General features: G+C 39.6%; 1 protein-coding gene across 1 annotated transcript in view; it reads right to left on the bottom strand.

The window, feature by feature from the left end:
• Window positions 1–24184, bottom strand: part of vps8 (VPS8 subunit of CORVET complex) — an 893492-nt gene extending 869308 nt beyond the window's left edge. The window contains exons 1-3 of the mRNA XM_051931263.1: window positions 24113–24184; window positions 12211–12267; window positions 11885–12009 (exon numbers count right to left, since the gene is read on the bottom strand). Coding sequence (XP_051787223.1) covers window positions 11885–12009; window positions 12211–12267; window positions 24113–24184 — 254 coding nt within the window. The remainder of the gene's footprint in view (window positions 1–11884; window positions 12010–12210; window positions 12268–24112) is intronic.
• Window positions 24185–24721: the final 537 nt, after the last annotated feature.

The raw sequence follows: 24721 nt of genomic DNA, 5'->3' as shown, positions 1-24721 counted from the left end.
TACCGTCTTGTACGTCCGCTGGCTTGTACGTCCGTAATATACCTTTAATTTTCTCTGGTGGTAATACAGGCGTGGGCGTCGGTAATATGCCTTTAATCTCCTCTGACAGTAATACCGGCTTGTATGTGGCTGTAATATGCGTCACTGTATTGTGTACCTTTAATTTCCTCTCGCAGTAATACTGGTTTGTATTTCCGTAAAATGCCTCTAACTTTCTCTGACAGTAATATCGCGCATCGCACCGTGCCCCGTGCATGCGCACTTCACCAGAAGACACCCACACGGACACCTGGACGCACACAGGGATTTTATTAAAGAGGATATTAACAATAAGAGTAGCTCACTACTCAAAACAGTAAATCTGCGGGGGAGCTGGTTTCAAACTCATGACCTCTGGATTAGAACTCAGCAATTTTTACCGCTGCACCACAGAAGCTGTGGTATTATACTCGTACCTTTTTTGAAAGTGTTAATTTCATTTTTGGCCATCAGCCTTCACACATTATACAGTTCATGTCTACATTTTGTCATTTATTACTAAAACATGAAAAACGTTTCTGTTTTAACAATGTGTTTACATAGATTGTTGTACACACGGAACACACATGAAATTATTTACTCTATACAATTCTAGGTAGCTCACTCCCAGATAATCAAGGTAGGAACTGGAAGAACTTCTTGCCCGTTCTGCGGAGGTGGGGTGGACGGTATAGCAGGCTGCTTGCTGCTTTGGCTTATCGACACATTTACAAGACAAAAGACACTGACAGAGAGGTGCAAACGGATTTAAGGTGGGCCAGGTTTACGAGTTTTTTTGTAGGCTCTGGCAACTCTTGTGTTAAATAAAACAGGAACCCCTAGCGAATTGACCAAGGTTGGTTCTGATCAGAGTCGAGTAGCAAGGCGTCTGACAGTTGATCACAGTGTGATGAGCAAGGTGCGAGAGAGGGGCCGGCTTGTATGTGCCGGCGGTGGTCTCACACAAGTCAAAAGGGACACAGAGAGAACAGGGTCTCTCTTCCTGCCATAGGGAGACCCAGATTGTTGTTGCATCCCAGAGTAAGAGGAAGACCCAGTCTTCCTTTTCCAGATCTTCACGTGTGGTGGAGGCCTCTCTCTGAGGGAACGAAGGGACAAGGCGACCTCAGTTGGGCGTGTGGTGGAGCAGAGCTTCCTGTGGTGCTTCCATGTATTCAAGGCACAAATGGCAGGAGGGGAGCAGTGATGCTATAAATGCCACCGTGTGGGCCAAAGGTGGAGGCACTGTCCTAACAGGGTGCTGAGAGATGCCGGGAGAGGGCATCGGCACAGCGCCTACCAGTCTCTTTCTTGTTTATTTGCTTCAGGACACAGCCATCGTCCAGAGAGCATTAACTCCCCATCCTGGAGGGCAACAGCCCTTGCAGGACAGGACGCTTCATCCCACAAGCCTCAGCTGAGGGTGGGACACTGTGACAGGTGGCCACAGTCATTGCCTGGCTGGGACAACATCTGTATGAAAGGACCAGGGGAGAGAGCATCGGCAAGGCAATAACTTCCTTGGGACGCTAGAGGGGATTGAGGTTGTTTTAAAATCCCAAATGCTTCCTCAGTCTTTGTAACTCAGAAACCTAAAATATTCTGTTACTAAATGTATACATTTAGGAGGTATAATAAGAGAAAAGCCAAGCAAAATGACACCTTTTTTTGGCTAACTATAAGGTGTCATTTTGCTTGGCTTTTCTCTACATTCATAATGGCTAACACGGTACAACACCCTAATACTGGAGGTATAATAACAAATACATTGTTTATCTTTTATTATGGGACTTTTGTCGCAACACACAAATGTACAAAACAGTGTAACAATAAACATTTAAGTAATTTCACATATCTAAAAAAATCCACCAGAAGAATATGAGATCCCATATTTTAAAGTCTTTTTCCTGTATTTTATGGTGCAACTAGTACATTAAATCATTCTGAAGCAACTATAGTATAAAATCATAATGCAGCTTGCTTACCAAACAAAAGAGCAAGTCCATGTGATGTGCCTGCAGCTATAACATTTGACACGGCCTAAAAACAAACATTAAAATATTTAAATTAAATTGTTGAATTAAAGTGATTAATAATGCAAAATGATATTTACAAATAATGCGATAAGAAAAATTTTAATGACAAGCCAAATTAAAATTCAGAGAAACATCAAAATAAAATTAAAATATCTTTAAGAGCAGTTTAGTTTTACAAGTTAAAATAAAATCAATATCTCAAAGAAAGCTCCTTTATATTTTAACTCTTTGAGGGCTGAATATTTTTTCCAGTTTTCTGAAAAGCACACAAAGCAATGGTTTCACACATAAATCAATATAAAATGTGTCCGCACCCGTTCGGCGACTCTGGCAGTAGTGGCTCAAGGACCAGCAGGAATACGTGATGGGCTGGCTGTTTTCGCCTAGCAGTAGCAGTGTGATGGCCTGGTTTGTACCTCGTCATCGGTAAGAGGCAGGTAAGGTGCGTAGGTGCATTAGCTACACAGATATGTTCAGCACCACGATCAGCTGATGCTGACATTTTCAATCTCCAGATCATTTACTCCAAATCCGACGACTCGGAGTCTGACTCCGCGATATGAAACACAAAACGTCGTCCACAGAGTATTTTGCTTTGCACATTCACTTTGGGCTTTCGTCAGATGTCGATGCCATTTGAGGGGTTGTTTGCTCTTCGCTACTCATGCACGTGTAGGAAATCTCGGTCAGATCAATGAAGCTAACTTTAAAGAGAGTCAAACTAAAACATAATGGCGAGTTTTGTCGCAGTTTACAGCTGATTCCCGTCTTCAACCCCTGAATTTCGACAAAAGTCGACATCCGCCCTGAAAGAGTTAAGATGTCTGCAATACACCTTGAAATAACTCAAATGTATTATTCAACATCTCAGAATAACTTATTGTGAATTTCAAAATCAATACATATCAGGATATCTTAAAATTGACCTTGCACGCATTTTACAATACCTAAAATGAAGTAAGATATTTCAAAATCATTTGCTGTAAAATTTCCAATGATTTCAACAGAACCGCCTTGTCTGTTTTAAGATACCCCAAATACATTTCAGATTTGTCAAAGTAGGTAGGAAGGTCTTCTGAGACAACTGAAAATGCATTTCAGATATCTTTAAGGTATCTAAAACACAATTAAAATGAATTGTTGATATTCTGAAATAACTTTCCATCTTTTGTAAGCAGCCATTAAGTTCAAGCAATATTAAATGCATTACTGTGAGTTGGGCTTTCCATAAGCTTTATATTTATTCAACGTGCTATGTGCTATGCTATGTTACATTGCTTTTCCTTTTAATTATATATTTTTGCTTTTTGTTTTCATTATTATGCTATATTATAAAAGCATTTTTGGTCTCTGCCAGGAGAAACACTGATGATGTTTTGTTGCCAGAGATTTTCTAGTATGGAGTAGAGGGTAAAGAAATCTCTTATTTAAACATGGATTGTTTTAGTTTACCAAAACAGCCATTGACACCCTTCATGGATGAACCCACTGGGATGGAGGTTAGACCCCTACCTGGCAGGGTAGCCATTATAGGAGGATAAAGCAGATGGATGTGCATGTTATCCTGGATGGTCCTAACCACTTTCCCAGTTGGAGAGAAAACATAATGGATGGACTGGAGGAAGCTTCCTGCCAGGAACAGTCCTTCATCCCAGTATGAGAGTTGGCAGTGGTCTAGCTCTAGCTTGGATATCTGCAAGAACTGCATGGGACTTGTAATACAGGAGGACAGCCCTGCAGAGTTCCTTGGGGAGCTACCAGTGGGTGCTGCCAGGAAGAAAGTCTCATATTTTATGATTGTTCCATTTTACCCGGAAGTGCTTCCTGTGTGCATTGTTCTGGCACCAGAAGTACTCCCAGGTCTAACATAAAGGAAGCCACCCCATCTTCCCCAGAGAGTTGGGGAAAGTCTCTTGTACAATAAAAGAACACTGACTTGAAACTGGGACTGAGTCACTGTTTTTGGGTCAGGGACCTAGGGGTCTGCAACACCTCCTAGTCTTCACAGCACATACTGATTTTCCCATTTAGCTTACAATGGAGGATAAGGCAGTCACTGGAATTTGAGGTTCCAATGCCTAACTGTAAGGATGATGGCCAAACTAATCCTGATCTTTTTAAGGAAGCAAAAAAAAAAAAAAAAAAAAAAAAAAGCTACTAAACTTTATAAATATTTTCAAAGATACGCAAATTACTTCAAAATTGATTTTAAAATCTACTATATTACACATTCATGACAGTTTAACTACTTTACACTGTTGAATTTATAAACATATACCATAGATTAAAATTTGCAATTTGAGAAGATAGACTATTACTCATAAGGGGAGGAAGCATCTTATACGTTCAAGTATATAAGACATTATAATGATGAATCACCTGATGAATGATGGTTGTTAAACTGCTCCATACAGTGGCCATTTTCATTTCTACAATTGTAAATATCATACCTGCAGTATATTTTCTGTTTGATGGAGTAACATATGGCTTTTGTCAAGAGACTTCTATTAAAGACGTTCACTTGATCATACACTGGATAAACAGCAACACTCATGACTGATCCCAGAGATAGGACTGCAGTATTTATTCACCGACTCCACTAGGTACTATGTTCAATATTTAGTTTAAATACCAAGTAGATTAAAACCATGCCAAACATTTTTCCTCTCAATATCAAAGCCTTTAATGTGTAATACACATTTATACCTTGTGTACCTCACATACTATGTATATGACTTGATATATGCATTCACATTTGTGTATTGGGGAATTACATATTAAATTAGCTACTGACCTTTGAGTCCAGTACTCATCTGGCACTTTTAAAAATCCAATTCAGAACACCGATATAGAGTATGAATAACTAGTTGCCATGCTGACTCTTCAGTATGCAAGTAATGGTATTGAAAATGTAGTCAGACTAGCATGGAGAATTGCTCACGTACTGAAGTGCCTATAGCTGCAGGTGGAAGCTGCCATCGCACTTTTCATAGCTGATCTTTCCTAAATATGGAGTGTCATTGCACATGACACCTCAAACACAGTAAGCTCTGCAGTCTACCTGTGACTTTACACTGTAGGAAGATAAGTAAATAAATATAGGTAAAAAACATTTGATGTGGTGTTTTGTGGTGTTGTGGGTCCACAGCTCTCCCAGCAAAGGCCAGTTGTTTTAAATAATCACCACGCTCACAGCGTTGCGAGGGGGAATGGTAGTTTGGCTGAAGTGGTTTCCGGGTGGATTCATGCTGCGGGCGTTTCTCACCTAAGTGCACAGGTGAGGGATGGTCTGCAGCGTAATTGTACCCGGGAACTGTTGATTGCCACAGCTGCCACGTCCATTATATACAGAAGCCCGAGACGGTTAAAAGAGGACGAAAGACGGAGGTTGCAGAAGGAAGAAGGAAGGAAGGGAGCGAGTGAGTGAGAGAAAGCCGGTGAGAGAGCGCGAGGACGAATGAGCACGAGCAAGAGCAGGCTCGATTGCAGCTGGACTGTGGGCCCTAGCGAGGTGTGTAGTTATCACCTAGGGCAGCTGATGGCAGTCGCTCCCGCTGCGCATTTGGAGAAGAGTGGGAGTGACTAGTGAGGAAGAGGGCTCACCGTGGAAGACAGCGGGAGTCGGGTGACTTAGTTTTATAATCTCCAGCGTGGGAGTCCTGGCCGTTGGGAGAGAAGCTAAGTCCCGGTCTGGGATGAGAGTGAGACTGAAGCTAGGATTGCGAAGCCTCCAGACCGGAGTGAGTGAGAGAAGTCAGCTGCATTGAGACCGTCATGCCTGCTGCAGGGCCCTAACGGGAGAAGCAGGTAAGACGCTAGTTTAAAAGAAGCACTGGGCTTGTTTTTGGTTTTTAAGACTGCTTCCTGCACAACGTTTTAACCTAGGTTTTAAAAGGATTGTGTTTTTCTATTTTACCTCCATGTGACACGTTTGTTATAATGGATTATTTATTTATTGAATGAAGAAGACTTTGGGAACCACTGCACTTTCTTTATTTTGAACACCTTTGTTTTTGTTGTTGGATTTTAAATAAAAGCACTTTGCACATTTGCACCAACCTCTTGCTCTAATGTTATTGCCTCACTGTCTAGCTCATCTCGGTTATAACTATTGACGGTGTTGGGTTTAAGGGCTCCCGAACAGAAGATGGGAGCATGGAGCTGAACCCGCATCGTCACATGTTTATATAACATATAAATGTTTTCTTCTAAAGACTTTCAAGAAAAAATCACAAACTGAACTTTGCACGATACCTTGGCAAGCTCTGTAAGCCCTGCTGTTTAATTGAAGGACATGCGTGTGGCAGATTCATTGGCAGGATGACACCCAACCTTTGACTGCATCTTTCGCCTTTACACCGGTGCAGCTGTGTTGTTCTTACATGCGAGTAGACGTTTCTTGAGGAGAGGGCTTCTGTTATCTTTCTCCAATGTAGAACCTTCATCCCCATCCGAGTTCACTTCTGTTATAACACAACTTTATTTTAAAATAGCAGTGTCAGGTCAGTGGGAGCATGAACGTGACTGAGAGAATAAAACTGAATTAAAACAAAAAACACTAACCTTAACAAGTACCATAAATTTATACTGGCTGTTACAGACTCAAATCAAATGTATGTTTTTATTCTATAATAGTAACAATAAGAGCAGCTCACTACTGAAAATGGTAAATCTAGGAAGCGGCCAAAATCGAACCAGCAATCTCTTGATTATGAGTCAGCAGTTCTTACCGCTGCACCACCCAAGCGGTCGTGTCAGCATCGTACCCTAACCAGATTTCTTTTCCTTCAGTTATATTCTTGAATAAAGCCTTGTTTTGTTATCTTTGTACCTTTTGTGAAAGTGTTTATTTGATATGTGGACTTCAGTCTTCACACATTATGCACTTCATGTCAAAATTAGTACTATAACATGAAAAAACATTTGTTTTAGGTATGTTTTCAACATTTCTTGCCTTGGTTTCCCTATCATCCTACATTTACCCAGATCGTTGTAGAAACGGAACACATATGAAATGCATGTGTTCTAAATAACGATATATTATTTGCCCTATACAACTCCAGGCACTTCGCACCCAGATAAAAAGACCAGCTGGGAGAACGTGGGGAGGATGGAATAGCAGGCAGCTTGTTGCTGGTGCTGATTGACACATTTGCAAAACAAAAGACACTAATGGAGAGGTGCAAAGAAATTACAGGTGAACCGGGATTACAACTTTTTTCATAGGCTTCAGGGATTCTAGTGTTAAAGCATTTCAACTTACCACGGCAGTTGATAAACCAGCATCCAAATTGTCCTGCAAAACAAAGCAAAGCCTAAGTAACTCCAACATATGGCCTTTGCTAAGCAGAAGGTTACTGGAATAATATGTTGTACTCATAAACTGAAATAATTTTTTAAAAGTAATTGCTGTTACATACATTTTTTCCTACAATTACTACAGAAAATGATACATGACTAAAATGCAAAACATTGATTAAAAAACTGCAACAGTGTTTTTTAAATTAAACATCAAAAATTCTAATATGTAACTAAGAGAAGTTCATTTTACTTACTGCTGCAGACACAATCTGAGCAGACACTCCTTTCAGGGTGCTATGTCGGAGAACAGATCCATGAACAGTAGTGCTACTTTCTGTCAGTCGTCTTCTTCTAAAGATGATAAACAAATATTTCAGTTGAATAAATGTTCTTACTCTGAAACACATTACACTTATAATATGCCAATAGCAGGGCTATGCTAAATAACTATCAGTTGCATCTACCAAAGTGTAAATAACAATTATCTTAAAATAAAAGTATCTGATTTAACCAGGAGATGTCTGAATGGTCAAACCATAATTTGTGTGTACTGTAATGCTTTAATAATTATAACACCCATTTACCATTTAATGTATATGCATTAATAAATGACTTTTAAGGAATTTGAATTTCCTTAATGTTAGTTTTTGACTAAAAGCCACCTTTATACTAAATATGACACATGTTACATATTTTTTAGAAGGAAAAAAGAAAAAAAAGATCCATTTCTTATTAGGAAGCCACATTTTAAAACAAAGTTCACTGCCTTTTTGTTAACTAACCATATGAGAAACCTTTCACTGAGTTTTCATAATAATGTTGTGGTCTTTCATGTGTTATGAATTGATAAAATTGACTTTATTCAGATCATTTCATTCTAAGCAAACAGATGTACTCATTAGGAAATCAACATAATGATTCAAATACAGAAAGTAGCAGGCATTGCTGTGGGAATACAGTAGGAAATACTGGTTTTAAAGGGACTAATTATCCAGGTGCTTTACATTAAAATAAATGTGGACTAGAAGGGCAACAAAGCTGATTACAGCTGCAGTATTTTAAAAACTGATCAAGAATATGCAAGATTGATGCACTCTATAGGAAAAAGTTTACCCTTTCTCCTAGAAAAGAAACACAGAAAATTACATTTAAAGTCTCATCACCATGATTATGCACAAGGACAGAAAACTATATGATTATAGCACAACAAATGCATAAACAGGAAGCTCATAACACAGCAGTCAATACTGAAGCAGTAAATAAGATCTGAGGGCATAATAATATAGCTAATAAAATTAAGGAATTACACAAGACTTTGAATTCCTCAGAATGTAAAGAAATATGAGGTACATGCAGAGGTGGAGAGAACACTAAAAAATTCTACTCAAGCATTATTACTTAGACAAAAATTTACTTCAGCAAAGGTAACTGACATGGAATCTACTCAAGTAAAAATAAAAAACGTATGATCTGAAAAATTAACTCAAGTAAAAATTGACAAAATATTAGATGTGCAATTGTCAATGACCCCAAATTAGTAACTATCCTTAACTATACATTTTGTGATTTGGAAAGCATTACCATAATATACATATCAATACAATATTTTACATATCAAAAGTCATACTCATGAAATATATACATATATAACCACTTGCAATTAGAAAGTGTTCTGTATATGGTAATTCAATCTCAAAACTCCATTATTATTATGTATATTCCTATTATGCACAGGTAAGCAACTAATCAGATTTATCCTTGACATGCAGGAAGTTAACAGTGTAGTCCATAGTTATCAATTACAAACCATCATTTGGGCCAGCACAGACTTCAGTGAAGAGAAAAGCTTACAGTTTTCCAAATAAAGTTTTGCAATATGAAACCAAAGAAACAAAATCAGTATTTACCTCTAAAAGGCATTGTAAGCTTGTTGACATTAGGCAAGTATAATCAGCATTGCAACAGCATACAGAAGCAAATTAGAATAAAAATTAATATTCATATAGAAACACCACACTTCCTCAAATACATGAAAAACAACAAAAATTATGAAAAACAAATACATACGCATTTGAAGTGAAAATCTCAAAAAAAAAAATTGTCATTGACTATTGCAGATTTTGTCAGCTATTACTTGAAATATGTGTTTAGACAAATACAACACTGTGGTGCTGATTAAGCGTGGTGTCAAAAGTCGCTTTTAATACAAAGCAGTTGTTGTATTTTCTACTATGCATTATCCACTGAAGGAGAGGATCTTTTTTTAAAAATGGTGCTGCCTGTTGTCATAGTTTATGTTTTCAGACAGCTGGCCACTAATTCAATCACAACAATGTCCAGCTACAGTGGCCAATGCACAAACCTTGTTGGGCCCTATTCTTTTACCAAAAAAAAATTAAATAATTTAATATTTTAATAATTTAAATTACTGGTAGCTGAGCTGCCAATCATTAAACCTTGAAAAAAAAAGGTCAGAAGCATAGATCACTATATATTTTAAGTCAGTAAAACTAATGCCTTAAACAATTAAAATTCAATCGTCATTATCACTGGATTAAACTATTTCAGAGACAAGTACAGTTTATTTGCTTAGTGATCATTAAATAGAACAACAATAGACAATTTAATATTTTATATTATATTTTTCTTTCATTTATTGACACTAATATAGAAAGGTGTTAAGTAGTATAGTATATTTTTTAAAATACAGTAATATAAAATTAAATGAGGCGGATGAGAAACTTTACAGAAAAATGGATCCTGCAGTATTTTAATATGACATTCAACATTTTTAGAAACATTCATTGTTTTAATACTGAATAAATTGAGTCTATGGCTATACAAAATTTATACATAAAATACTTCTGCACTTAAAAAAAAAAAAAAAAAATCTGGCACCTAAAAACTGCTTAAATATAAATATATATGCATTTATCTTGTTAAAACATTTGTATCTTTAATTCACAACTATCTGTATTGTTAAAATATATTTAATTTTATACTTGAGTTTTTTTTACAGTGTACTAACTAGTTATTCCTAATAATGGAGATATAATTATAAAAATGAACTAAAAATTCTAATATGCAGTGTTTGTTTCATAACAATGTTAAACTCTATCATATATTCAGTAGACTTTACTTTATTCATATTTAAACTGTCAACCACTTTGTCAAAAGTTATTTTTTGTAATGCACTACACTTTAGAATCTCTGAACTTGATAAATGTTGGTGAGTTACAGAGGAACCCAAGTAGCTTTTCGCCCTCTTATTGCAAGTGCATTGAACAACCTTCCTTTTTAAAAACAGAAGTGGGCTGTCTTTTCATCAGCATCACTACTAGAACTAATGGAGGCACCTTTTCTTCTGTACCTATAAATCTGCCTCTGTCAAGCTATTAGAATTTTTACTGCCGTATCTTTCAAGTAACTTGAAGTTTTATCGTTTATGCTACATTATCTTAAATAAAAGAACTTACTTCCATGTGTTTTTGTATGTTTGACAAAGAGTTCATGGATACATACAGCTCCCACTTTTTTGGGAAGTGGGGTTCACATGCATAATAAAGCTGCTTTTGTTTTATGTCCTTGAGACTGAATGGCTCTGCTATGTTTGAACAGGGATGTTCAGACTCCGATTTTTAGAGTACAGCTGCTATCATTTAGATTACTCCAGGTACAGAAAAAGCTGGGGAAAATTAGATTTAAGGTGAGAGTGTGCTGTCCAATATATTGGCCTGTTATATTGCATCATTCCAAGATCTACCCACTGACACAGCTGTGGGGAACTGCATGGCCACTAGGTCACTTACTAAAACACACTCTTTAATCATGACCTACAACTTACTGAAAACGTCCATCGCAAATTTGCATTTTAGACGTAAGAAATCAATTGTAATTTGTAAAGACTGACTTTGAAAAGGTAATGGAGTAGCATCGTTACTAAATAAATATACTTTTTAAAAAAGTAAATCTATTTTAATTTAAAAATGTTTTAAAAAGTTAAATTACCTACAAAATCTACTCAAGTACAGCAACAAAAGCAAATGTATTTTTTAGTTTTCACCACTGGATTCAAGCCAAGGACTTGTTTCACAAAGTACAAATACCAATATTCTCTGCACAGTAGTGCTTGATAAAAAATTTGAGGATATCTGAATTCAGAAAGCTATAAACTCACTGAAAAGCTGCAAGCCCAGATGACTATAGAGTACACTTTTACACCAATTTTTCAAATCATCATCATTATTATTATTATTATCAGAAATTTATTTTGAACCTAGAGAAAATAATATTCTGCCTAAAGCACTATCAAGTGTTAATTATAGTCTTTCCAAAGAAAAATATATACTGGTCCAGTTTGACTTAGGAACAACATCATTAAGGTCATGGTGGAAGTTTTAGTGAAAAGAATTAGGAATTTGTAAGAATGTTGTTCAAATGTTTATCTGGTTTAAAGATTAAAATTATTGAGGAAGAGAAAAAAAAAAGACTGCCACCTACACCTATGATGATTAAAAAGATATACATGCCTTTTTAAAAACATCCTGTCACCACTATCTGAGCTGGCAAGTGAAGATGTTTCACAGGAATGAGTGTCAATATTCTCAGCATTCGACAATGATGTGTCTTCCAGGACAAATGGCTCGTCTTCAGTCTTAAAAAAAGACATTTAAAATACAAGTTAGTAAAAATTGATGCAGAGACCTTTAAATGAATCTATATTTTCACTAATCTTTGCGAAGTCCTTGGGGAAAAATACTAGCAATAGATAGATAGATAGATATAGAAGGTATGAAAAGCCCATTTTTATAAATAACAATATGTCGTGGTCTCTTAATGTTTCCATGTGACTTACCTCATTTAGGATGCTTTTAAGAGTTGGTGGAATGTCAACTTGTGGAATGTCAATCTCCTTATTTAGAGAAGAAGAATTTAATATGTAAATTTGAACAAATTCTTAACTTTTATGTATTTGTCCATCATTTATTAATGCTCACACCTAAAACAGGTAATAGTTAAATAAAACTGTATGGAAATTGGGGTTTTCGGAGACATCAACAAACATCTTCATTGTCTGAAGACAATTTCTCTTAATACGACCTATTGTATTTACACCAGGACTACTCTGCCCTCAACACAAGTTATACATTGTTTATTCAGAAGACAAAAGAAAAGGGAATACCCTACAAAGTAGACACTAAGCTTCTATTTAGGTGTTGGGCACGTTAGAGAGCATGTGAAAACAACCCTCAAATCCAAATAACAACTAGAAAACCAAAGTAGTTGGAAAAAAATATAACTTATTAACAAAACAACTGAATAAAAGGAACAGAGAAAGGAGCAATACACAAAGGGATAACACCAAAAAAACTAAACCTTTTAGCATTCCTAATCACCCAAATGTTTCAGACTACCCTGTGGGGTGGCTGGTTTCTTACCCACTTTTCTCTGTGCACAACACAAATTATACTTTGGCCTTTTCCCCTCCCTTTCAACAGCTGAGTTACCATAACCTGCTACCTTCCAACTCCAATCTCTATGGTGTACTTGCTGAAAGGGGCTTTTAAGCAGTGGACCAGGGACACATCTAGGTGATTCTTCCAGATTACCTTGCCATCATTCAAAGCTTGTTGGTGCCCCTTAGAAACACTCCCTTGGTGGCACCAAATTTCTCTGTAAACTCCAGATCCCAAGTAGCTACAGGCTTTTATTCCAACCAGTGCACCATTCTTAGTTTTAATTGATCTTATCTTTTTATTCTCTTATTGTAGTGAATTCTCAAGCACCTGGATTGTTTGAAAAACATTACATTTTTCTTTAAAATTTCCTTTTTAAAAATCACTCTATTACACTGGGTTTTGTTCCTTTAATTGCTACCCAAATGCTGCGGATTTCTAAAGAGGAAAAATTATTTCAGTGCTATACAGGAGGTCCTCGGGTTACGACACAGTTCCATTCCTACAACAATGATGTAACCCGAATTTTGGTGTAAGTCGAAACACACCCTGGCCTAAGTCACTTACCTATCCTAACACATTTGCAAAATCATAATCTAGAACATATAGACACAACTAAGCCACAGAAAAAGGAAAAGGACATAAATATACTGTACTGTAGTAACAGAAAAAATGAGTGTAAAAAAAATCCTTACCTTTATTCCTTCTCATGTCTCAATTTTTTAAAAATTTTATGGGAGTGAGCATTGTAAACTCGAAACGTCGTATGTCGAGACATTGTAACCCGAGGACCCCCTGTATTCACTTGTCTGCACATTTCAAAAAAAAAGTTTCTTCATAAGCAGACAAGTGAAAATGGCAGTGAAGGTATATCCTCCCCTTTACCATTCAACCAGGCCTTTAAAGACCTCTTAGGCACAGCCATCAGCAGTGTGTCTGTCTGCGAAGAGAGCGTCGACCTTGTCGAGTGGTTTACTTTCTTCAGCAGTGACATTCATGTCTCTGGTGACTCTTCCTATGTAGTCAATAGATGGATTGGGAGAGCATGAAGGGGTCATGAGGTCACTGGAAAGAGGTATGAGGCACTCCCGATATCTATGCAAAAGGATGAAGGTCCAAATCTTTAGAGTCCTTCTGCTCTCTGTCTTGCTATATAGTTGTGAGACATGGATGCTACCTAGTGACATGAGAGGAAGACTGGACTCCTTTGGTACTGTGTCTCTTCAGAGAATCCTTGGGTACTGCTAGTTTGACGATGTGTCGAATGAATGGTTGCTCATGGAGTACCAAATGAGGCACATTATCTGCATTGTGAGGAAGCATTAATTACTGCATTACGCCCATGTGGTGCGATTCCCAGGGAGTGATCCAGCATGCAGGATCCTCATTACTGAGGACACGAGTGGCTGGACCAGGCCAAGGGGATGCCCACTGTAACACCTGGCTGAGGCAGACAGAGGGTCATTTCCAGAGGGTGGGACTGGACCGCGTGTCTGCCTAGGGTGTTGCCAACCAGGATCCCGAGCTGTTTTGTTGTGTGGTGAGTGGCAACAGGTTGTACCAGTGCATGCTCCCTAACCTGACCTGACCATTCAACAGTTGCACCTGTGTCTGCACTGTTCACTGGTAAATGTAACCAAGTGCTAATGATGAAAGGAGTAAACTCTACAGAAAAGGGTAAAATAAAAGAAAACCACTTAAAGAAACATAAGTATTTAAAGCTATAGCAAAGAATACAAATGTTAATGAATTTTTTAGAAATATATGTAGATCAGATACACAATGAGATCAATTAAAAGTAAGAACAAACACATGGATTATGAAAGTGGTTTAAATAAAAACTTGTGCCACTGGGGACTGAACTTGAAAACCATTGCTACAAGCTGTGACTAGGAAAAAACAGACTCACTGTCCCCCCTATTACTCTTGCAAATCTAAACCATACAGCCAATTGCATGACAGCACTCCAATGCATTTAGTTATGTAGACATTGTTAAGACAACCTGTTGAAGTTCAAACCGACCATCAGAATGTAGTAGAAAGGTAATTTAAATGACATTGAATGGGGCATTGTCGTTGGTGCCAAATGGGCAGAAACTGCTGATCTACTGGGATCTTTACGCACAACCAGCTTTAGGGTTTATAGGGAATGGTCCAAAATAGGGAAAATATCCAGTAAGCAGCAGTTCTCTGGGCGAAAAGGCCTTACTGATGCCAGAGGTTAGAGGAGAATGGCCAGACTGGTTTGGCCCAATAGAAAGCAACAGTAACTCAAATAACCACTCATTATGAGGATATGCAGAAGAGCATCTCTGAACACGCAACATGTCAAACCCTGAAGCAGATTGGTTACAGCTGCAGGAGACCACACCAGATGCCACGTAGGTCAGTCAAGAACAGGCAAAATCAGACAACAGAAGACTGGAAAAACACTGCCTGGTCTGAGGACTCTCAATTTTTGCTGCAACATTTGGATAGTAGAGTCAGAATTTGGCATTAACAACATGAAAGCATGGATTCATCTTGCCTTGTATCACCAGCTCAGGCTGGTGGTGGTTGTGTAATGGTGTGAGGAGTATATGTTTGGCATACTTTTGGCCCCTTAGTATCAATTGAGCATCATTTAAATGCCACAGCCTACCCGAGTATTGGAGCTAAACATGTCCATCCCTTTTTGGCCGCAGTGTACACATCTTCTGATTTTTACTAAAGATCCATATTACTAACCGAGAATGGAAGGCATGGATGCAGGTACACGGCGATAGGACCATGAGACATAGTGTGCAGGCGCCTACAGCGTGCGTCTCATAAACCGCAAGCGAAGTGTCATCCACCGCGAATGAAGAAGTCACGGCCCAAAAACGAAAGAGCTCAACTAACGTAAATAAGACATGAAGCAACAACGCGCCCATAGCTAACGACTAACGACACAGCCACACAAAAAAGAGTCTGCGCTGCACCCCAGAGTCAAACGGAAGAGGCTACGGAGGCCCCACAGGTCCACAAAGATAGTACGGAAGGCACAGGAAAGTATGAAAGGCGCAGGCGCCTACAACACGCTTCTGAACTAATCGTCCACACTACACAGCATGGTCCATGCGCTTCTAACACACCGCAAGCATAAACACGAGATAGTACAGAAACCACACAGATCCGGACTCCACAACATATGTGAATCACATTACAGTGATACAATATTAAGCACTTTACACATGGACAACTGTATGTAGCCCTCTCAAGAGAGTACAGAACCCTACACGTCCACACTACTCAGCATAGTCACACCCGACATAGTACGGAAGGTGCAGGCGCCAACAACGCGCTTCGAAAGCACCATACATTCATCAATGTATTTCGGGTTACCCAACACCGGGGGTTGGCGAGCGAAGCCCCCTTGTGTGTATAATGTGGCATGTCACAAAGTTCAAATCATCTCAGACTGGTTTGTTGGATAGAACAATGAGTTCACTGCATTCAAATGGCCTCCACATTCACCAAATCTCAATCCAATAGAGAACCTTTACGATGTGGTGGAATGGGAGATTCGCATCATGGACATGCAGTCGACAAATCTGCAGCAACTTGTGATGCTATCACTTTAATATGGACCAAAACCCCTGACAAATATTTCGAGCACCTTGTTGAATCTATGCCACCAAGAATTACAGCAGTTCATCCCGGTACTAGAAAAGTACAGCCAATAAAGTTGCTGGTGAGTGTGTGTATGTGTATAAATAAACATATACCGGTTTATACATAATGATTATATTATCCATATTACTAAACGAGAATGGTAAACCGGATACGGACGCAGGGACCTGCCCGTGGACGCAAAACACATAGTGCGCAAGTGCCACACAAAGCCCCCCCCCCAGAGTGAAACGGGAGAGACTACGCACGTGCGCAGGCGCCACACAAAGACCCCCCCCCCCACCACCAGAGCAAAACGGGAGAGACTACGAACCGTCAGAGTAGGAAACAAAGTAAAACGTCATAAAGAGATTAAAGAACAGGGACAAACACATGGAGAGCAGGTTACAGAACAAAGCCCCCCTGCCCAGAGTAAAACGAGAAAGACTACGAACCGTCTGACATGCCGCAAGCAGGATAAAGCGAGGTCAGAAATAAAACACAGAGTAGGAAACAAAGTAAAACTTTATAAAGGGATTAAAGAACGGGGACGAACACATTGAGAGCGGGTTACAGATGATGAAAACTGGAATGCAACAGCTTCAAAAAAAACTAGGCACGAAACACATGCACACCGAGATACAGAATATAAAGGCAGAAACAACGACAGTTAAACGTCCACACCACACAGCGGAGGTACACAGCATGGTAAAAACCGACATAATACGGAAAGCGCAGGCGTCGCCGCCATATTGTGAGTGGCACTAATGCGTGGTGAAAGCGCAGGAGGAGACATAGTAAAACAAGAGGAGTCAACGCCCCCTACGGAGTCCACAAAGGTTCATACGTTAAACCCGAGATGGTACGGACACGCGTCTGAAATCGCGGAAGCAAAACTGTCTCGGCTCCAAAACCAAACAGCTCAACAAGTAACACAGCTTCGACACCGAGCCCGCGTGGACAGATCTAATGAACGTGGACGCCTACAACGCGCGTCTCAAACTGCGTAGGCAAAGCAGGCACAGATTCAACACGACACAGCTCCAGTGACCGAGATACAAACACGCGCCTGCCTGGATATAATTAATTAACGCAGGCGCCTACAACGTGCGTCTGAAATGCCGCAGACCAGGCAGGCACTGCTCCAAAAAGAAAGACCTCGACTAAGCGAGATACGAAGTGAAACGGGAAACACCACAGAGTCCGCAATCCTCCACAATGCACCGCATAATAGTTCGGAAAGAGCTTCGTAGTAACAGTGGGTAGACCCAGAGTGACACGGGCGAACGCTCCGTATTAAACATACGTCATCCTCACACATCTAACCTATACAGCATAGTTAAATCACATTACAGTGATGTATTATTAACAGTACGATAAACATCACAGTATCGCAAACAAATGAAAATTTTTACTCGAAAAAGGTAAATTATATTCACCACGGACCAGGTGTCATTGAAACAAAAGCAGAATAAAGCGAGATCAGAAATGAAAGACAGAGTAAAAAGCAAACTGAGACGTCATAAACAGGTTAAACGAGGGGGCCAAACACATGGACAGCAGATTACTGATAATGAAGACTGGAATTCAAAACCTTCAAAAACCAAACCTCGACTGACCGAGATACAAACTGAAACGGTAAACACTACGGGGTCCGCAGTAGTCCACAATGCACCGCTGTTTTAGTTTGGGAAAATGGTTCAAAGGTTTTAACAGAAAATAAGCAGGCAAGAATCAGAGAGGAAAGGTCCAATACTTCAATTGTTTACTTGTTCAAATATAATATCAGTTACATACAATATGATAGCAATATACATGCAGATATAGGAATTGTACTATTGACTTACAGTAATATATATATAAAGATATATGATTTATACTATTGACTTACAGTAATACAGATATGTGAATTATACTATTGACTTACAGTAATACAGATATGTGAATTATACTATTGACTTACAGTAATATCAAAAGACCCAGAGCCATCATCCTAGACCAGTAGACTGAGGGAGCCCGCGTGTCAGTCTCGTCAGAGGATCAACTCGTGAGCCTGGTCCAATACCGGGCGGTGTGCACGTTCCCCACGGTTGAGCTTCCGAAGAAACTGAGGGCGGAACCTTTCCTTATATACTAATTGAGTGTCCTTGCCCAAAATGGCTTACGTGTAAGCAGTGTATACAGAAGTGATCAGTTTCAGCACACACCCTTCCACGGGACGCAGTATTGTTTTTCTTCTACTTGGCCCTCACTGAGACGGTGCCTAGTATCAGAAGACACACAATAACAAGCGTTGCTTGCAATGAAGCCCCTCGAAGTGAAAAACAAGTACATAGCCTTGACTGTATTCCCATAACATTCTGAATCTCTTTATGAGAAACAGGTTTTTGCACATTCTTTCGCTATCATCCCAAACATTCCAATCTTTGTAACTGGTTTTGCACTGAAGCGACCAACCCCCTCTTACTCCTTTATTTCATCCTTTCTGCTGTTACAGAGAAAACTTTTTTTTATTACAACCGCATAATAGTACGGACGGAGCTCCGTATTAACAGTGGGAGGCCCCAGAGTGACACGGGCGAACGCTCCGTATTAAACGTGCATCATCCTCACACGTGGCTGCCCAGCGGGCACGGGTTCAAAATGCCAGGGGTAGGCGAGCGAAGCGAGCAGGGGGCGGAGCCCCCTTGTATTATATAATAAAAAAAAATCCTGGAAAGCAAAAGCAAGGCTACCATACGTGATCTTCTTGGAAGTTCTCGGAAGACATTTAAAACACCCGCGAGACAAAAGAGACTTGCCATGGAGCAGCTCGTGGGGACCGTAAACATGAGACTTGGTGCCAAGAGATTGTCCCAGGGTCGTCTCGCGGGGACGTGGAACATGAGATTCTTGCAAGATACGCCCTACTTACAAAAGATCCATATTACTAAACGAGAATGGTAAAGCGGATATGGACGCAGGGACATGGGCCATGGACGCAAAAGACGTAGTGCGCAGGCGCCACACAAAGCCCCCCTCCAAGCAACGGAAAATAAGAAATGAGGCGCCGCGCCCATAGCACACAAAAAAAAAGGAGTCAGACGCAGGTGCCACACAAACCCATGGCACACAAAAAAAAGGAGTCAGACGCAGGTGCCACACAAACCCATGGCACACAGCGCCACACGAAGCCGGACACACACAAAAAAGAGGATTCAGACCCACGACACACAAAGCCCCCCTCCACTAACAGAAATAAGAAATGAGGCAACGCGCCCCTAGCACACCAAAAACAAAGGAGTCAGACGCAAGCGCCACATAGCACACGAAACGGTACGCACACAAAAAAGAGGATTCAGACCCACGACACACACAGCCCCCCTCCACTAACAGAAATAAAAAATGAGGCAACACGCCACTAGCACACAAAAAAAAAAAAGGAGTCAGACGCGAGCGCCACACAAAGCCCATTGCACACGAAACGGGACAGACTACGGACATAGCACACGAAACGGGATGTACACAAAAAGGAGGATTCAGACCCACGACACACAAAGCCCCCCTCCACTAACAGAAATAAATAATGAGGCAACGCGCCCCTAGCACACAAAAACAAGGAGTCACACGCAAGCGCCACACAAAGCCCATAGCACATGAAACGGGACAGACTACGGATTTCACACACTAACATAAATAAGAAATGAGACACAAAGCACCCCTCCACTAACAGAAATAAGAAATGAGGCAACGCGCCTATATCACACAAAAAAGAGGAGTCAGACACACACCCCAAAGTGAAACGGGACAGACTACGGACTCCACACACGGTCACCCATCGAGCCCGAGATTGAGGCTCAAAAACGGAAGAGCAACCAAAAACGAACACTCGAGATCATACAAAAACCCCACACATACGGACAACACAACATATTTGAATCAGATTATCCCCGCCGAACAGTGAAACGGGACAGTCTAAGGAGTCCACAAAACTTCACAAATCAAGCCCGAGATAGTACTGAAGAAGAGGACTCACACCCCCACACCACAGTTAAACGGGACAGACTACGGAGTCCTCAAAGGGTCACACATCAAACCCAACATATTACAGAAAGAGATTTGTGTTTCGGAAAATGGCAGATACTACGATAGAAGCATTCGCCTACAACTCGCATCTGAAATCAACGTACAGACTATACAGCACATTCCACGCACTTCTAAAAAGACGCACGCCGACAAACGACGTCATACATAAACAACAAGAGACCGGACTACAATACATATACAGGCGCGACACCTGATGGGTAATAATACGAAGAAACGAACAGTCCGTATTAAACATACGTCATCTAAACACGTTCAAACTACACAGCATAGGTGAACCTCATTACAATGATGCACTATTAACCGTACAACCACAGAAAATGCTCCATATTAACAGTGAGTGCGATCCTCCTTATTACTTATCCATATTACTAATGATAAAGAACAAACAAGTCATGAATTCACGATCACGGGTACAAAACAATACGGCTCGAGTAACAGGACCACAAACATGAACCTGCATGAAAAAAAAACAATACACGTCGGCGCCTACAACGCGCTTCTGAAACTGCGGAAGAAAAAATGTCTCGGCTCCAAAAACGCATGTCACTCCTTATTCAAAATACCGGTCCCAATCACAGAAACATCGGTATCCACTATGAAAATGAACAGTAACAATGCACGTGACATCCGTCTTGCAAAACTGTTAATTATAGATGAATGTACAATGGCATCCAGTCACTTACTCAACACCATTGATAAACTTCTACAAACGTTGATGAATAATAATATTCCCTTTGGGGGAAAGGTGCTTTTATTAGGAGGAGATTTTAGACAGTGCTTAGCTATTGTTCCACATGCCATGCGCTCAGCTATTGTTCAGTCCACCTTAAAATATGCGGACATTTGGCATTGCTTTTAAAAGATACAATTGGTACAAAACATGCGATGTCCAGATCCAGAATATAACAATTGGTTATTACAACTGGGAGATGGGACACTCACCAATACAGATGGACTTCACCCAGATATTATTACAATTCCTCAAGCCTTTATCTGCGACGACTTAGTTACGGAGATATTTGGAACAACAATCTCATTAGACCAAATGCCCCTTTTAACACAACGCACTATATTATGTCCAAAAAATATTAATGTTGATCACATAAATAACCAAGTCATTGCATTACTTCCTGGAGAGGCACGGCTCTTTCTAACCTCTGACAAAGTTGACTCTGATGACGACAATGACCATCTTAATTTCCCCTTACAATATTTGAACACTATTAACCCAGCCAGATTACCACAACACAATCTTAACCTTAATATCGGAACAATAATCATGCTATTAAGAAACCTTAACACTAAACAAGGTTTATGCAATGGTACACGTTTAGTCGTCAACACCATGACACACAATGTTATTGAAGCAAAAGTTCTTACAGGATCACATGTTAACAATACTGTTCTGATTCCTAGAATTGACCTTACAAGTTCTGACCTAGAATTACCTTTTACACTTAAACGGCGACAGTTCCCCATTAAACCTGCATTTGCCATGACCATCAACAAATCACAAGGACAAACCATGTACAAGGTTGGCATCTACCTCTCTGAGCCCGTTTTTGGACATGGACAACTTTGTGTGGCCTTCTCACGAGTTTGACGTTCATCTGACGTTATAGTTAAGGTTATAAATGATCCATGCCAACGAAAACTCATTCAAGGACAACACACCATCTTTACTACTAATGTTGTGTACAAAGAAATTTTCCAATAAATCTTTACACTGTGCCATGCAGTTTATTCTTTGCTTACTATATGCGTCATCTACACCTTCACACTATGCTATATCTCATATATACATCACGCTATTTGTAATTACCCAACACCAGGGGTTGGCCAGCGAAGCGAGCAGGGGGCGGAGCCCCCTAGTATCATATAACAGCACACCCATCAAAAAACACTCAGTGGTGTAAAAGCACATCGTACACACAGATCATGTGCTCTCAGCACATATAAAGCGTATATGGACAATACAGAAAATAGAGACCCAAATGCGTTGGAGAGAAAAAAAGGCAGATAAGAGATTATGAAAGCAGTGGAATTCGAAAGGCTCAAACAAACGATATACACATGCAGAGAAAGGTACAGAATATGAAAGCAATAAAATTCGAAAGTATTGTAGCGTCCCAGCCAGGTTGAGGGCTTTTTGGTTTTAAGTGACTGTTAGGTCCGATTGAGGGAGGGCGGAGTACAGCACGGAAGATTGATAGCGGGGTATTGATTGATTCGGTAAGGGGGGGGGGCGTTGGAGAGGGTGCTATAAAGTTGTGTTTGGGATTAGGAAGTCGGCGATTGTTCAAGTAAAACTTTTGTGACACTTTATCATGTCGGTCGTATCAGTATCAAAGAAAAGATAGAAAAGATCTCATTACCGCAAACAAAAGGTGATTAATCATCACAACCAGGTGTAATTGAAAAAATAGCAGGACAAATCGAGGTCAGAAATAAAAGGCTGAGTAGTCAACGAAGTCTTTTCGCATTCGCATCATTCAATGCACAAAACGTGGATTTACACAATAATGGACCATACGCTATGAGAATCTGTGGTCTCGGAACAGTTAAAGGAACGACAAGTTAAATTTCAAAGAATACACAGTGTATATTACAAGAATACAGGTGTATATTGATGATCACGGAGAAGCGATGCAAATTTTAACAGGCAAAAAGAAAGGTAATGTATATATTCCGCGAATAGCATTACACACCAAAGGAAATCGTGATATGCCATTCGCATTAAAATGTTTACAGTTTACCAGATTTAGTCGGATTATTTATTAGAGAAACAGAAACAATATTCACTCACGGGCAGTTATACGTTGCGTTGTCACAATGTGTCTCCAAAAAATATTGTTTTTAATGAAGCTTTAAAGTAAAAGTGCAAATAATGAAATTGAAACGATTACAAAGAAAAAAAAAATTAAAATTGTATATCCGATTAACCAAACACAGGGGTTGGCGAGCGTAGACCCCTAGTAATATATATACTGAATCACTTAACTGAACAAACCTAAAGCTGCGTTTATGCACGACGTCTCGTCGCCACTGTGTAATGGATAACAGGATTTGACAAAGGATGAATAAAAAGCAGTTTATAATTGAGTCGTCCCACTTCACTGACTAGGCTGGGCTCGTTCCATGGACCAGCATGTGGAACAAAGTTTAAAACAGATCAATCTGTCGACAACAGGTTATGAAGACAATAAAGGTCACGTAACTGCGTTATTACAATCGTCACTGCACATTGAAATGATGAATGAGAAGTTGCAGGACACTTTTTGAAAAGAGAAACACTCATGGAAATGGCTTTGTTTAACAAACTATAAAGCTCAGTGTCAAAGTGAAAACGCATACCGGGAGAGCTTTAGACAGTAAAGCAAATATAATTTAACTGCATATGGGAAAAGGGAACACTGGAGCAAGGATTCGTCACCCTCACAGCATAAAACAATGGCATGAAATCAGGGTAACACATACAAATTAAATTTTGCATACACGAATATGAAGACCAAAAAGGCTGCGGACAAAATAAATGTCGGTAAGAATGGCTGACGGGGATGCCTTAACATCAAGGACAGTGCTCACCGATTCGATGTCTGTGAGGTTAAGCTGAGAAGACGCTGACACCAGGCTACGTGTATCCGGCGAGTCTGACATTTTCTTAATTGCACTGCCATAAAGTAAAAGCGGTCCAGTCGGAGTTAATTCAAAGCAAAGAAGCGTGTTTATTTTCCATTACTCAGTACAAAACACATTCATTTTGGCAGTTCCTGTTCCCCATAATAAATTTCCTCCAATCAGCAAGCGAATGCTTCAGGCATCAATGCGTAACTTCCTTTTACCTGAGCGAAACTAATTTACAGTTTAACTTCACCTCCTGCATTTATTTTCCCTAGGCAATCTGTGTTTTTCTTGTCATGACTCGTGAATGAGCATTCTGAAATTTAGATTTCAACAAACAACGCGTTCTATAAATGAAATAAACAGATTTATCAATTTGCTTTTTGTCGTCTAATATTATCTGTTGCGAGTTTAATAGATAGATAGTACTTTATTAGTCCCCAGTGGGAAATAAAGTTTAATAAATTCAGTTATAAACAGTGTCAAAAATCAAAGAACTGGTTATTAAACAGAACGGAACACTCCTGTCAATATGATCTTTCGTTTTGTTGTTTTTTAATAAATTTGCAGAAA

This window comes from Erpetoichthys calabaricus, chromosome 8 (assembly GCF_900747795.2).
Source record: "Erpetoichthys calabaricus chromosome 8, fErpCal1.3, whole genome shotgun sequence".
Classification (NCBI taxonomy): Eukaryota; Metazoa; Chordata; class Cladistia; order Polypteriformes; family Polypteridae; genus Erpetoichthys; species Erpetoichthys calabaricus.
The sequence above is the reverse complement of the archived record's forward strand: the minus strand, read 5'-3'. Positions and strand labels throughout refer to the sequence as shown.